The 14,149-nt window shown below is 40.2% G+C and overlaps 1 protein-coding gene across 2 annotated transcripts in view; it reads left to right on the plus strand.

The window, feature by feature from the left end:
* Positions 1–2,279: 2,279 nt before the first annotated feature.
* The window catches only part of plcd4a (phospholipase C, delta 4a), a 43,912-nt gene continuing 32,042 nt past the window's right edge, over positions 2,280–14,149 (plus strand). For both annotated transcript variants that reach the window (XM_030748965.1, XM_030748973.1), the window contains exons 1-8: positions 2,280–2,374; positions 4,297–4,344; positions 4,580–4,738; positions 5,238–5,466; positions 9,875–10,004; positions 10,155–10,386; positions 10,550–10,751; positions 11,988–12,132. In XM_030748965.1, the coding sequence (XP_030604825.1) occupies positions 4,320–4,344; positions 4,580–4,738; positions 5,238–5,466; positions 9,875–10,004; positions 10,155–10,386; positions 10,550–10,751; positions 11,988–12,132 (1,122 nt within the window). In that variant the 5' untranslated portion in view covers positions 2,280–2,374; positions 4,297–4,319. The remainder of the gene's footprint in view (positions 2,375–4,296; positions 4,345–4,579; positions 4,739–5,237; positions 5,467–9,874; positions 10,005–10,154; positions 10,387–10,549; positions 10,752–11,987; positions 12,133–14,149) is intronic.

Raw genomic sequence — 14,149 nt, forward strand, 5'->3', positions numbered from 1 at the left:
CCACAATGGGGAAATTACAGTTAACATATCATGAAAAAGTTGATTTATTTCAGTAATTCCATTCAAAAAATGAAACTTGTATATTATATTCATATTATATTCACGGGACTGTTACCCTACCCGGGATAGGGTTACCGGGGCCCCACCCTGGAGCCAGGCCTGGGGAGGGAGTTCGAGGGAGAGCATCTGGTGACCGGGCATTAGCCTGTGGTGCCCGGCCGGGTGCAGTCGGAAGAAACGACCGCCCCCCCCCCCCCCCCCCCCCTGTAGGCCTACCACCCTCTATAGAGACTGGCTATTCAGACATGGAATGCTACCTCTCTGGTGGAGAAGGAACCTGAGCTGGTGCGTGAGGCTGAGAGATACCGGCTAGATACAGTCGGGCTCATGTGACTATATCTAGTCAGGTGAGTCACAGAAAGTGACAGTATTCTCAGTGGTTTATATTTATTATAATTTTAGTATTTCTCAATCCTGGTTCTAACTTAGCCAACTGCTTTTGAATTGATACAGTGAATCAAGTCACTAAGGCTCATTTGCACCCCATTAAGATCTATTGAGACCTGGTAATTAGTAAGATTTTTAATCTCAGTGGGACCTTCCTGGTTAAAGAAAGATTAAATTAAATTATGTATTCTAGAACTTCTGCTTCCAGGGTATTCGTGCCACCTAAAGATTTTACTGCCAGGAGACTGAAGGGTAGCACTGGCGGCTGACAGTACTTTTTTTAAAATTTGGACTTCAACAATTGAACAGACTAGCCACCCCTTTTGATGTGTGGTCTGAATGCTTTCAGTTCATCTACCTAGAGCACTGCTGAGTTCTGTAGTTTGTGGTTAAGCTCATTGTGAGGGAGCCGATCCATTTTAGCATTGGCTCAGTGGGTGTAATTTGAGGTGTGGAGCTGAACTGATGCTATGAATTATTGATGCCTCTAAACCTGAGCAGGACCACAGGTGAAAAGCACAGAGAGAATATTCATATTCTAAAGCGACAGATATGTGTGGGAGCTCTCAGCTGCATAAAGGCATGTCAGCAATGAGTCCACTGGTAAACTGGGAAAGTTTATTCTTTTGAAGAGGAAACTTTCCCTGATGTGTTCTCTCCACAGGCTTGCTGCTAAATTGACTTGATCAAATTTTTATGCGTTGGGATCAGTAACATGACACAGGACAGAAAACGTGTGTGCTCTATGTGTTTGAGTTCTGCTGCTCCTCCACCTAGTATCACAGACAAGGAGGTCCTCAGCCAAATGTGAAGGAAACGGTCTGTGTGTAATTCTCTGCCAGGGAGTGTGGGAACTGACAACACTCGGGCCACCACAAAGAACTATTCAATGTTGCCAAATGATGGCTATAAAGAGTCTTATTAGACTTGATGCCATGAGTCAGTCTCACTTTAACAGGATTCATAAATAATTATTGAAAAACTAAGTTTCAATGAGTTGGAAAGCATTTTCATTCTTTCAGAATTTGTTTATGATGTAAAATGTAATAATCTGTGAACATTGATTTAATTTCCAAAGTGGAAATTTGAGCAGTTACATTTTAGGGTTAAAGGGTTAAAGAGGTTGAGAGAAATTGCTATCCTAAAATTTCTAGCTCTCTCTTTAAAATAATTGTGTTTTAAAGTAAGACTGAGGTAAATTATATTGTCAATAGGTTTGACCTGCAATATTACCTGCTGAATTCTCTCTAACATACTTATTTTTATGCATGTGTGATGTATGTGTGTGTTTGAGAGATTATCAAACTGGCCAGACCAGTCTAATATGTGTGCGCCATAGGTTTATTGTATAGAAATGTCATTAAAAATCTACAATGAACAGCCATATAATGCCATTAAAATAATTCATAATACTCACAAGTGTAATAACAAAGTGAGTCAAAACAATATTTATATGCTCATGAACTTTTTATGAGAAGTTTAAACATAGATTCATAATTAAACTGATCCTGTGCAGGGCTGTTAATAAAGCATGTACTGAATCCCTGCCCCTGCTTTCACCCTGACTCTCTGCTGTACAGCTCGTGTTTTTATGAGCTGAACTTTTGCAAATGCACAAAATAAACAGTGTGTCAAACATTTTCTTCAGCTTCAAAGTATGCTGCCCTGATTCTGCACATATAATCCAGGCACAGCTCACAGAACACTTTAAGAAATGCTCGACAGGGCGAACAGGTGAGGAAGCACACAGGGAGCAGTGGAGAGGAGGGGCAGGCGAGCAGCTCAGTGAGCTCACCCAGGTTTCACTTGTTCTTGCTTTTGTCATCGTGGCATGCAGGCAAACGGCAGCAGTAGAGGGGCTCGCAGGCGTCATGATCTGTTCTAACTCTGCAGCAGCCAGCTGGACTCAGGGATGATCATGCAACAGGTCAGAGTTACCTAAATATTCCAGTGTTTTCCTCTTTGCTTATGCTTTTTTTCTTCTGTGGCCTCTTTTAGATTCCTTATATATGAACATTTACATATACAAAAACACAGCTTGAATATTTGAATGGACTACTCAGCATATTTTTAATTTGGAGTAAAATGATATCTTTTATCACTTGACCAAAAAAAGTTTTGGAAAAAAAAACACCTTTCCTGTGTGCTTCCAGCATTGGATACCTTCCTAACAGCTATATGTAACACAGCAGCTGAACTGCTCTGCTAACATATATTTTCTGTTGCAACCTTTTTGCAACCCCCCCCCCCCCCCCCCCCCCCCCCACACACACACACACACACACTTAAAACTGCTGATCTCTGTCTATTTTGTTATAGTCTTGAGTGTAGAATAGCTGTACTAGTTGTTGAGGTAAGCAAAAGACTTTACTGCAGTTAGACAATTTGGTTTGGTTGGTTTGAGCTATTCTTGGAAAAGCAAATATCTTTGGTGCACCAGAGCATTCAGATCATATTCCGATTGTGAAAACTGCCAGACATGACAGGCTTTAAAAAATAAATAAATAAAAATATAAGAGACATTTTGGTTTGTTAAATTCTATTGTCTGTAGCTCTGATTCTGTGAAAGAGAGCTTTGTCAAAGTGACTGTCAGCTTGTAGATGAGTTGGACTGGTGCAGTCCAAAAGAAGAGATTCTTCAAGCTCAGCTGGATTAAAGAGCTTAACACAGACAGAACAAAAAGTGCCTGACGGGACAGAAAGCAGTGAAAACATGACAGACCAGCAAAATAGCTTCCAGCTTACTGATCTGCCTGATGGCAATGCAAACGGCACAGGACAGAAGGCTCAATAAGAACGTCTGTGCTTCTATAAAGTGCACTCACAGAAAATGAGTCTGCATTCATGAATGCAAACAGCTGGCCAATGGATTTAATTCTAGGACATTAATGCTGTATGGTAACAATTCATATATCATAAAGCCTAAGATGGTTTATCTTCAGCATCCGCTTTCCTTCTTGTTGCATTCTGTTAGCCAGCTAGTTGTCTTGAAGGTGATTTAGAGGTGCTTCTGTCCAAAGGGATAGGCTTTTTTTTTGCCTTAAAGTATTGAATACAATAATAACAATAATATGATATATGTTCCCATTCACTTGGAAATTACCTAGGATGTATACACAACCCCAATTCCAAGGAAATTGTGACATTGTGTAAAATGTAAATAAAGACAGAATGCAATGATTTGCAAATGTCATAAAACCTTATTTTATTCACAATAGAACATAGAAAACAAATCAAATTAAATAATGTATTTAAGAAAATTTGCTTTTTTAAGAAAAAAATTGATTTATTCAAAATAAGTTTATTTTGAATAAATCAAAACATCTTAGTTTAGCATTGTCTTGCTGAAATATGCAAGGTCTTCATTAATGGTGCCTTTCAAGATGTAAAAGCTGTCAGTTCCATAGGCCCTAATGCACCCCGATACAATCTGAGAGCCAGGCTATTGAACAAGCCAGATGGTCCCGCCTCTTTAGTTCAGAGGATGAGACGTCCATGTTTTCTAAAAAGAATGTCAAATTATGATTCCTCTAACAAAAGAACAGTTTCCCACTTTTCCTCAGTCCATTTTAAATGAGCTTTGGCCCAGAGAAGACGACAGTGCTTCTTGATCATGTTCACATATGCTTTCTTCTTTGCATGATAGAGCTTCAACCTGCATTTGTGGGTGGCACAGCAAGCTGTGTTCACACACAATGAAATTTTCCTGAGCCCATGCATTGATTTTCATAGCACAATCATGCCTGTTTTTAATGCAGTACTTCCTGAGAACCCGGAGATCATTACAGCCTTGTCCCTTGCACACAGAGATTTCTCCAGATTCTCTGAATCTTTTGTTTCTCTCATTAGATGGCAGAGTGAGAAGACAACAAATGGCTTCTACAGGAAATGGCCTCCGTAAGTCACCTCATGTCTAGTTTGTGCCTGCTGTGGTGGAGTTAACTTTGTGAAAATATTAGTGAGGTCAGTGATTATTCCTTTATTCCCCTTCATCTATTTATACGTATGTACGCTGGAGTTGATGTCAAAAGACCCAAACAACATATGACTGATTTTAGACACTTCAGTTAAAGCTTGCATTTGTTTAAACCATGCTTTCTTTTTATATGTAATGATTCTCTCTTCTTTTCAGGAATTCAGGGGGATGATAACCTCCAGTCCATGCTGGTGGGCACGGTGATGAGGAAAATCAAGTCTCGTACCTGGAAGAAGCCACGATACTTCAGGCTGCAGGATGACTGCATGACCATCTGGTACCAGTCTAAAAAGGCTGGCAATATTCACTCGACATGTAAGAAAACACAGTTCTGATTAATAATGTAGTTGAAAAAAAATGAAGCTAATAGATCTCCTTCAACACCGAGAGTTTGGCTTGTAAAAAATATGTGCAATCTGGCTCACTGTGACATTTAGTGGAACTGAGGTATTGTTAATGATTTGGTTAACAATACCTCATGGCTGTGCAGTAAGTACCGCACAGCTGTAACAAGTCAAAATATCTGCTGTGAATAGCCTGTTCTAAATCAAAATGGTCAGGCACCACCATGGCTTACCTGATTGAGCTGCTAAAGGCTACGCGGGGGCCGGGGTTTGACTCTGTCCCAAACCGTTTTCTGCATGTCATTCTCTTCCTGCTTTTCTGTCCACCCTGTACAGTGTCCTATCAAGTAAAGGCTAAAATGCCAAAAATCTTTTTTGGCAAACATTTTTTTTGGTTGTTTGTTTTCTGAAGTTAAAGTGCTCTATTTCCATGTATAAAACCTTCTAAGGTCCAGTTTTTGTGTTCACAGTCTCTGTGAATGATGTGGAAGCAGTTCGAGAGGGTCACCAGAGTGAGGTTCTGCTCAGTATTGCAGATGAATTCCCACCCAACAGATGCTTCACGCTGGTCTTTCGGGGTCGCAGGGGCAACTTGGATTTGGTGGCTGAGTCAGCTGAGGAAGCACAGTCCTGGATCAGGGGCATGAGGAAACTGATTGAGAATGTGGAAAACATGGGCGAGAGGGAGAAACTCGATCAGTATCCTTCACTCAGTGTTTACATACATATGCTGTCTGTGCCTTAAAGTTATTTGATTTAGATTAATAGACTTGTGCTCTTTCCCCTTTTTTTTTTTTTTTGCTCCCTTTCTCTCTCCCTTTTTCTTCTCTTTATTTTCCTCTTCTGCAGCCTGTCAGCTCTGGCTGTTACATAGTATGTGGAAAAATAACTCAGATAAATAAAATAAAGGGTTAAAACATCAACAAGAAGAGCCTATTGAGAACCTATAGAGCTCATCTTGAAATAGCAAATATGTTTGGCACAACAATGCATTCAGATCACAGTTCTGCTTGCAAGATCTACCAGACATGACAGGCTAAAAAAAAAAAAAAAAAAAAAATAAAGTTATTTGATTTGCTGTCCAACCTAACTATAAACAAGTAATCAGTGTAACACCTTCCAAAGTACAGGTGCTGATCATAAAATTAGAATATCATGAAAAAGTTGATTTATTTCAGTAATTCCACTCAAAAAGTCAAACTTGTATATTATATTCATTCATTACACACAGACTGATATATTTCAAATGTTTGTTTCTTTTAATTTTGATGATTATAACTGATAACTAATGAAAACCCCAAATTCAGTATCTCAGAAAATTAGAATATTGTAAAAGGTTCAATATTGAAGACACCTGGTGCCACACTCTAATCAGCTGATTAACTACAAACACCTGCAAAGGCCTTTAAATGGTCTCTCAGTCTAGTTCTGTAGGCTACACAATCATGGGGAAGACTGCTGACTTGACAGTTGTCCAAAAGATGACCTTTGACACCTCGCACAAGGAGGGCGAGACACAAAGGTCATTGCTAAAGAGGCTGCTGTTCACAGAGCTCTGTGTCCAAGCACATTAATAGAGAGGTGAAGGGAAGGAAAAGATGTGGTAGAAAAAAGTGTACAACAACAGGGATAACTGTACCGGAGAGGATTGTGGAACAAAAGCCATTCAAAAATGTGGGGGAGATTCACAAAGAGTGGACTGCAGCTGGAGTCAGAGCTTCAAGAACCACCAGCACAGACGTATGCAGACATGGTTTCAGCTGTCGCAGTCCTCGTGTCGAGCTGCTCTTGAACAGAGACGGCGTCAGAAGCGTCTCGCCTGGACTAAAGACAAAAAGGACTGGACTGCTGCTGAGTGCTCCAAAGTTATGTTCTCTGATCAAAGTCAATGTTGCATTTTCTTTGGAAATCAAGGTCCCAGAGTCTGGAGGAGGAGAGGAGAGGCACAGAATCCACGCTGGCTGAGGTCCAGTGTAAAGTTTCCACAGTCAGTGATGGTTTGGGGTGCCGTGTCATCTGCTGGTGTTGGTCTACTGTGTTTTCTGAGGTCCAAGGTCAACGCAGCCATTTACCAGGAAGTTTTAGAGCACTTCATGCTTCCTGCTGCTGACCAACTTTATGGAGATGCAGATTTCATTTTCCAACAGGACTTGGCACCTGCACACAGTGCCAAAGCTACCAGTACCTGCTTTAAGGACCATGGTATCCCTGTTCTTAATTGGCCAGAAAACCCGCCTGACCTTTAACCCCATAGAAAATCTATGGACTATTGTGAAGAGGAAGATGTGATACACCAGACCCAACAATTCAGAAGAGCTGAAGGCCACTATCAGAGCAACCTGGGCTCTCATAACACCTGAGCAGTGCCACAGACTGATCGACTCCATGCCACGCTGCATTACTGCAGTAATCCAGGCAAAAGGAGCCCCAGCTAAGTACTGAGTGCTGTACATGCTCATACTTTTCATGTTCATACTTTTCAGCTGGCCAACATTTCTAAAAATCCTTTATTTATATCGGCCTTTAGTAATATTCTAATTGTCTGACATACTGAATTTGGGGTTTTCATTAGTTGTCAGTTATAATCATCAAAATTAAAAGAAACAAACATTTGAAATCTATCAGTCTGTGTGTAATGAATGAATATAATATACAAGTTTCACTTTTTGAATGAAATTACTGAAATAAATCAACTTTTTCATGATATTCTAATTTTATGACCAGCACCTGTAATGTGTCATTGTAATCATATTACATTACTGCATTTCAGTAATGCAGTAATGTAATGAGTTAATGTACTAAATTCTGTAATCATATTACAGTTACAATTATGATGTTACTTGCGTTACAAAGGTTCTTCAGGTGTCTACACACCAGTTTAATAGAAAGAGAAAGAACATCAAACATATCTTTTTCTGAGCTACAATCAGTTGATTTTTGGTTTGTGTGCAGGGAGGAGGACAATAATGGAGGGGGCTACTTGAGGGTATTGCTTTGATTTTTATTGCATAAAAGGACATTGATAAAGTACAAACTCTGTCAAGCAAAGAAACCACAGTATAATGCAAACAAAATTTCAGCTCTTTTCTAACATCTGCAAAGACGGCATGTCAACACAAAGCTGGTAAAGATCACAGAGTGATGTTAACGCTCAGTGTATGACGACCCCGGTAACAAAAGCAGGCTTTTGGTATTTCATGGTAACAAAAGCAGGCTTGTCACATTATAGCCTCTGTTTCTACTTGTTCCTGTGGCAGTCGCTTTAAAGTCTCTTTGGGACGCTTTTGCATTTTGCTTTGTGTGTTGGTTTTGTGTTCAAACTTAAATGCTAAAAAGAGATTATATTTTCCTCTTCTTTGGGCCCCAGGTATTTAATAATAATAATAATAATAATAATATAATGATAGGGCAGCACAGTAGTTAGCACTGCTGCCTCTCAGTTAGAATACCATCTGAAAGGCCTGGGTTCAATTCCACTGTCCAAAGACATGCAGTTACTGGGGTTAGGTTAAATGGCCACTCTAAATTGCCCGTGAGTGTGGATGGTTGTCTGTCTCTCTGTGTTGGCCCTGCAACAGGCTGGCGACCTGTGCAGGGGGTACCCTGCCTCTCGTCCTATGTCAGCTGGGATAGGGCATTGCAAAGCTCAGAAGGGAGAGAGTTCTAGAAGGTGGGGGCTGCCACACTGAAGGCTCTGTCCCCAAAGGTATGGAGGCTGGTGTGAGGAAGCGTAGTCTTAAACAGAAGCCCTACACCATTCACCTCTGTAATCATTTTTCCACATTTGGCAGCACACCTGCAGAGGAACAAACTGGTTATTGGTGACTGTTTTGAAAAATGTGAAGCTAGCAACATCTGCAATGATAGATGATTGTCTTCCAGGGGCCAGAGCAGGCGACAAATTTGAAACTGATGGCTAAGGCTAAATATAAATTTTGAAAAAAATAATAATTCATGTTGGCAGTAATAACACCCTTTTATGCCAATCGGAAGTCACTAAAGTTAATATTGAATCGGTGTGTAACTTTGCCAAAACAACATCAGACTCTGTAGTTTCCCCTGGACCCCTCCCCAGTCCGACCAGGAGTGACATCTTTAGCTGTTTGTTATCCTTAAATTTTTGGCGGTCTGAGTGGTGTCCAAAACCGATGTGAGCTTTATAGATAATTGAGAAAGTTTGGGGGGGGGAACTTGGTCTTGTTAGGAGAGACGGCATCCATCCCACTTTGGATGGAGCAGCTCTCATTTCAAGAAATCTGGACAAATTTATTAACCCTCCCTAAAATGTGACTACCCAGGGTTGAGACCAGGAAGCAGAGTTGCAGTCTTACACGCCTCTCTGCAGCTTCTCTCCTCCTGCCATCCCCCCAAAACCCCATCCCCACAGAGTCGGTGCCTGCTCCCAGACCACCAAAAAACAAAGCTAAAATCAGCAAAAAGCTATTTAAGCATAAAGATTCAAAAACAATAAAGTAATGCTAATATTTATTTAAACTTTTTTCTCTCTGATTGATCTTTCTGAGTTAACTTCAATAGTTACTTCCTACAAACCATCAACATGTTTATTAGACCTCATTCCTACAAGACTGCTCAAAGAAGTCCACCACTATTTAATGCATCAATCTTAAAAATGATCAATCTGTCTTTATTAGATGGCTATGTACCACAGGCCTTACAGGTGGCAGTAATTAAACCATTACTTAGAAAGCCATCGCTGACCCAGCTGTCTTAGTTAATTATAGGCTAATTAACTAAGACAGCTATAGGTTAATTATAATTATTATTATCTCCAACCTTCCTTTTCTCTCAAAGATTCTTGAAAGAGTAGTTGTAAAACAGCTAACTGATCATCTGCAGAGGAACGGTTTATTTGAAGAGTTTCAGTCAGGTGTGTACTGCCAAAGCGGAGGTAAATCAGACAGCTAATTAACTGAATTAAAACATTAAGAAAATGGAATTAAAATGTGCACACTGAAATGACAATATAAAGACAAAATACATGTTCAATCAATGTTTTTTGCTTTTGTAATGCCGATTGTGGAATCACCATGTTCCCACATTGCAGTGGACAGATTATCTTGGAAACTTCCTTAATTGTTGTACTCAGATGGATTGGTGACTGGTTCAAGAAGGCAGACAAGAACAATGATGGCAGGATGAACTTTAAGGAAGTTCAAGACCTGCTGAAGATGATGAATGTGGACATGAATGAACAACATGCCCACCGCCTTTTTACAGTGAGAGGCTTGTACTAAAACAAAGTATAGACATTCCTGTCATTTAAATATTCATTATTAAAGATGTTTGTGTTCTTTTATCATAGGCTTAAGCCATCTTGCATTTTGATGCATCTGTCCACATGGACATATTTGTTTCTCTTTTCTTAGATGGCTGATAAGTCCCAGTCAGGTACCCTGGAGGATGATGAGTTTGTCATCTTTTACAAGATGTTGACCCAGCGAGAGGATATACTGAGGGTTTTTCAAGAATACTCAGCTGATGGTCAGAAACTATCCCAGAGCGACCTCGAGGACTTCCTAAGAGAGGAACAGCTGGAGGGGGATGATGTCCAACTGCACGCCAAGCAGCTCATTGAATGCTATGAACCCTCAGACACAGGTGAACACATTCTAAAGAATACACTGTATCTTGTTTTTGTTTTTGTATTTTGGTCCTAATGCCATAGGAAATTTGTATTCCATCTATTTCCATATTACATTTTATAAAGTACAATTAACACACTATGTTAAAAGGGCCTGACATAATCTTGCTGTTGTTCCAGCCAAGCTGCTGAATGCCATGACATTTGATGGCTTTTTGATGTACCTTGGCTCAGCTGAAGGTTCCATCTTCAACCCACGGCGGAGGGTGGTCTTCCAGGATATGACTCAGCCACTGTGTCATTACTTCATTTCCTCCTCCCACAACACCTACCTGATGGAGGACCAGCTCCGAGGACAGAGCAGTGTGGAAGGATACATCAGGTAGCAGTACTGGATTAAATTAACATGCTCTTATAAAATTCAGTCCAACATCCTTGTAAAACACGCTGTTTGGTGTATCCTCTAGCTACTCCATGAAGACCTAGGGTAGATACTGAACCACTGCTTCTGACAAGCTAATCTGCAGTATGCTAGCTAGGTGGTCCAGCTCTCTGTTAATTCATCAGCACTGTCAGAAGGTTTGGAATTGGGTAGTAGGTGCCCCCCCATTAATAACCATAGTCCAAAGTTACATTATCATCCATTTTGATGATAATGTAACTTTGGACAAGCTGTGATAAAAGCAGACAAATTAAGCCAGATAATGTAGTTGATTCAAAAATCTGGTCACTCTGGGAACCTAGAAAATGGAGATTTCTGTATTTATGTGGTTTTGGTGCCAGAGCTTAACCAAGTAGCCCAAATCATAAACATAAAAACAAAAGGAAACAGTGATTAAAAATAAAACTTGCAAAAATAATGAAGCTACTACTAATAGTCAAATTTAACATCTCCTGGGTAACAAAATTTTTGCCACTGTCCTCTGTCTGGCTTCCCTATGCAGATGTTTGTATAGAGTTGACACAGGCTCTTGGTGGTAGTGAACAGTTACCAGATGACTGGGAAAGTACTGTACAGCTGGAATGCTGGAATGTAGAGAAAAGCTGCCAAAAAAGTGTTTGGAGTATCCTCCATAAATTTATTTATTTATAATTAAAAAAAAGTTAATTTAAACTGGCAATAGAGGGTGGTTACTTTGTGATATTACTCTGGCCTAAATTTACTGCTCGTTTTGTTTGTGTCCCACTATCAAGTGGGTCACATATTGGCATTAGCACTTTTGAGTCACATATGATTGATTAGTGTTGTGTTGTTTGTGTTTTTTTTTTTTTAATCAAATTTTCAAGGAAATGCATCACTCTGTGTTGTGTTTTGATGAGAGTGAAGACAGGCTGTCAGTCACACTCTTGACTTTGACTTTGCTCTAGACAGAAGAAAGAAGACTTGGTAATAGAATGAGAAAATAGAGGTTAAGGTGAGATGATGGAGAGAGAAATATGCTAGCAAGTGAAGAGTGTGTTGAGAAGATGGAAGAAATACTTTGAGGCACTCATGAATGTAGAAACTGAGAAAGAAAGGGGGACAGGTGGAGGACATTTAGTGAATCAGGAAGTGCAGAGGATTAGTTAGAACAAAATCGTTAATGAATGAAGGATTTAATTTGTCTTTGTTGTTTAGGGCTCTGAATCGTAGCTGCCGATGTGTGGAAGTTGACTGCTGGGATGGTGCCAATGGAGAGCCCATTGTCTATCATGGACACACTTTCACCTCCAAGATACTTTTCAAGGATGTGGTCAGTGCTGTGAGCAACTATGCCTTCAAGGTAGCTGAGTGGGTTATTTCACATTTATAGAAAGGAATACCAGCATGTTGGTTGATTACTGTCCTACACCAAGCTAAATGTTATGACTATAAATAACTATCATTAATAAACTAATAAAACAAAACTGAAATCAGGACTGCTAGTAACACCGAACTCAACCAATTAAGAAAATAAACTGCAAAAAGCACCCAAGGATGAGAGCGAGAGAGCGAGACAAAGAACTATGCTCCACCTTCTCTGGCTTTATACAAATGCAAGTGACCCTTTCAGCACTAGCTAATAGGGATGATGAAAACAAGCAGTAATTGGGTGGTAGATGTGCCGACATTGAGTGTAATGGAACTAAAATGTTATGATTATGACTTCTGTTCCCTGAAGGAATGGAACGCAGTACAATGCGCTCAGTGTGGAATAACACCCTCCCGGTGTCCTAGCTGAAGACATCTCTATTCATTCCTTTAAGGCAGATGAACTGTAATGGCTTGTGAGGCCCTGCCCGCACATGTACACTCCTGTCATCACATTCAACCTTTAGGTTGCCATTCTTCATGTTCAATAACTGTTCTTCACATTTCCAGGTTGCCCCCACCAACTATGTGGTGGGGCAACCTGGTACTGCACCACATTCAAGGTGGCCGTGAAGACAAGTGGAGGTCTGTCATCACGTTGAGATTTCCACTAACGATACAGCTGATACACACTATGTACTTACTGGAGTGTGCTGAAATGAAACTTTGCTTTTTGAGGGGTGAATGATGAAGACAAACTGCGATGGATGTGACCACACCATACCTGGAATTCTTTTTTACGACATGTATATGTTGCATATAGGGCAGTTCAGAATTTTCCAAAATTAGTTAAGTGTTTTGGCTCATTTAACATATGAAGAAAACACTGCCAATGGAAGTGAAGCTGTTTTGTACATTGAGGAACAAGAGTAGAACAGGTGAAGTTAAAAAGAAGGCTAAGAGGTGTGTAAATATGCTTGCAACTTTGTCTTAAATTTGATCATTTCAAGTGTTGTTTTTTTGCTTCAGGCATACAATGATAGTACATGCAGACAGACACAAGCTATTCTGTGTATAAGTGAGCAACCACACCCAAAACCCTAACCCTATTCAATTCAATGCTTTCTAAACCCCACAATCCCTAGAGTTAGGATGTTGTCATAAATAGAGCAAAATAACTTCTGCACCAGACCAGTAAAATTTGTCAACAGTTAAATTGTATTTTAAACAAAATCCCCTTATAAGAAAAATTCATAAGCTCAAAATTCATACAGCTATGAGCTGCAGGAATAATTTTAGGTAAATATGAAACATTCAGGCATAATATGACCTTGAAGCCATCTGAATAGAACTGTGTGCAAGAAGGATGCACAGAACTGAATGTCGTATATCTGTGTAGATTCTCAGTCATCCAGGTCATAGTAGTCTCTGGAGCTTGAAAAAGGCGATTGGACTTCTTTTTGTTTCTTGAAGACGTTTCACCTCTCATCCGAAAGGCTTCTTCAGTTGTCAGAGAAACTCAGAAGAATTTTCTCCAAGCATGACATCTCAGTATACTTCAAACCAAGTCACACCCTAAGACAAAAACTGGTTCATCCCAAGGACAAACCCGCCAAACACAAGATCAGCGATGTAGTGTATGCTGTTCAGTGCAGTGAAGAGTGCTCGGACCTCTACATTGGTGAAACCAAACAGCCTCTTCACAAACGAATGGCACAACATAGAAGAGCCACCTCGACAGGACAAGATTCAGCAGTACATCTGCATCTGAAGGAAAAAGGGCACTCTTTTGAGGATGCCAATGTTCACATTTTGGACAGGGAAAACAGATGGTTTGAAAGAGGAGTGAAAGAAGCCATCTATGTCCACTGTGAACAACCATCATTGAACAGAGGATGTGGATTACGTCACCAACTTTCCCCCGCTTACAGTGCTGTCCTGAGCTCCCTTCCCAGACGTCTCAACCCCCATTCACACCTTTGTTCCAGTGACCTCAATAGGCCACAGGA

Source organism: Archocentrus centrarchus, chromosome 2 (genome assembly GCF_007364275.1).
Source record: "Archocentrus centrarchus isolate MPI-CPG fArcCen1 chromosome 2, fArcCen1, whole genome shotgun sequence".
In the NCBI taxonomy this organism is placed as follows: domain Eukaryota; kingdom Metazoa; phylum Chordata; class Actinopteri; order Cichliformes; family Cichlidae; genus Archocentrus; species Archocentrus centrarchus.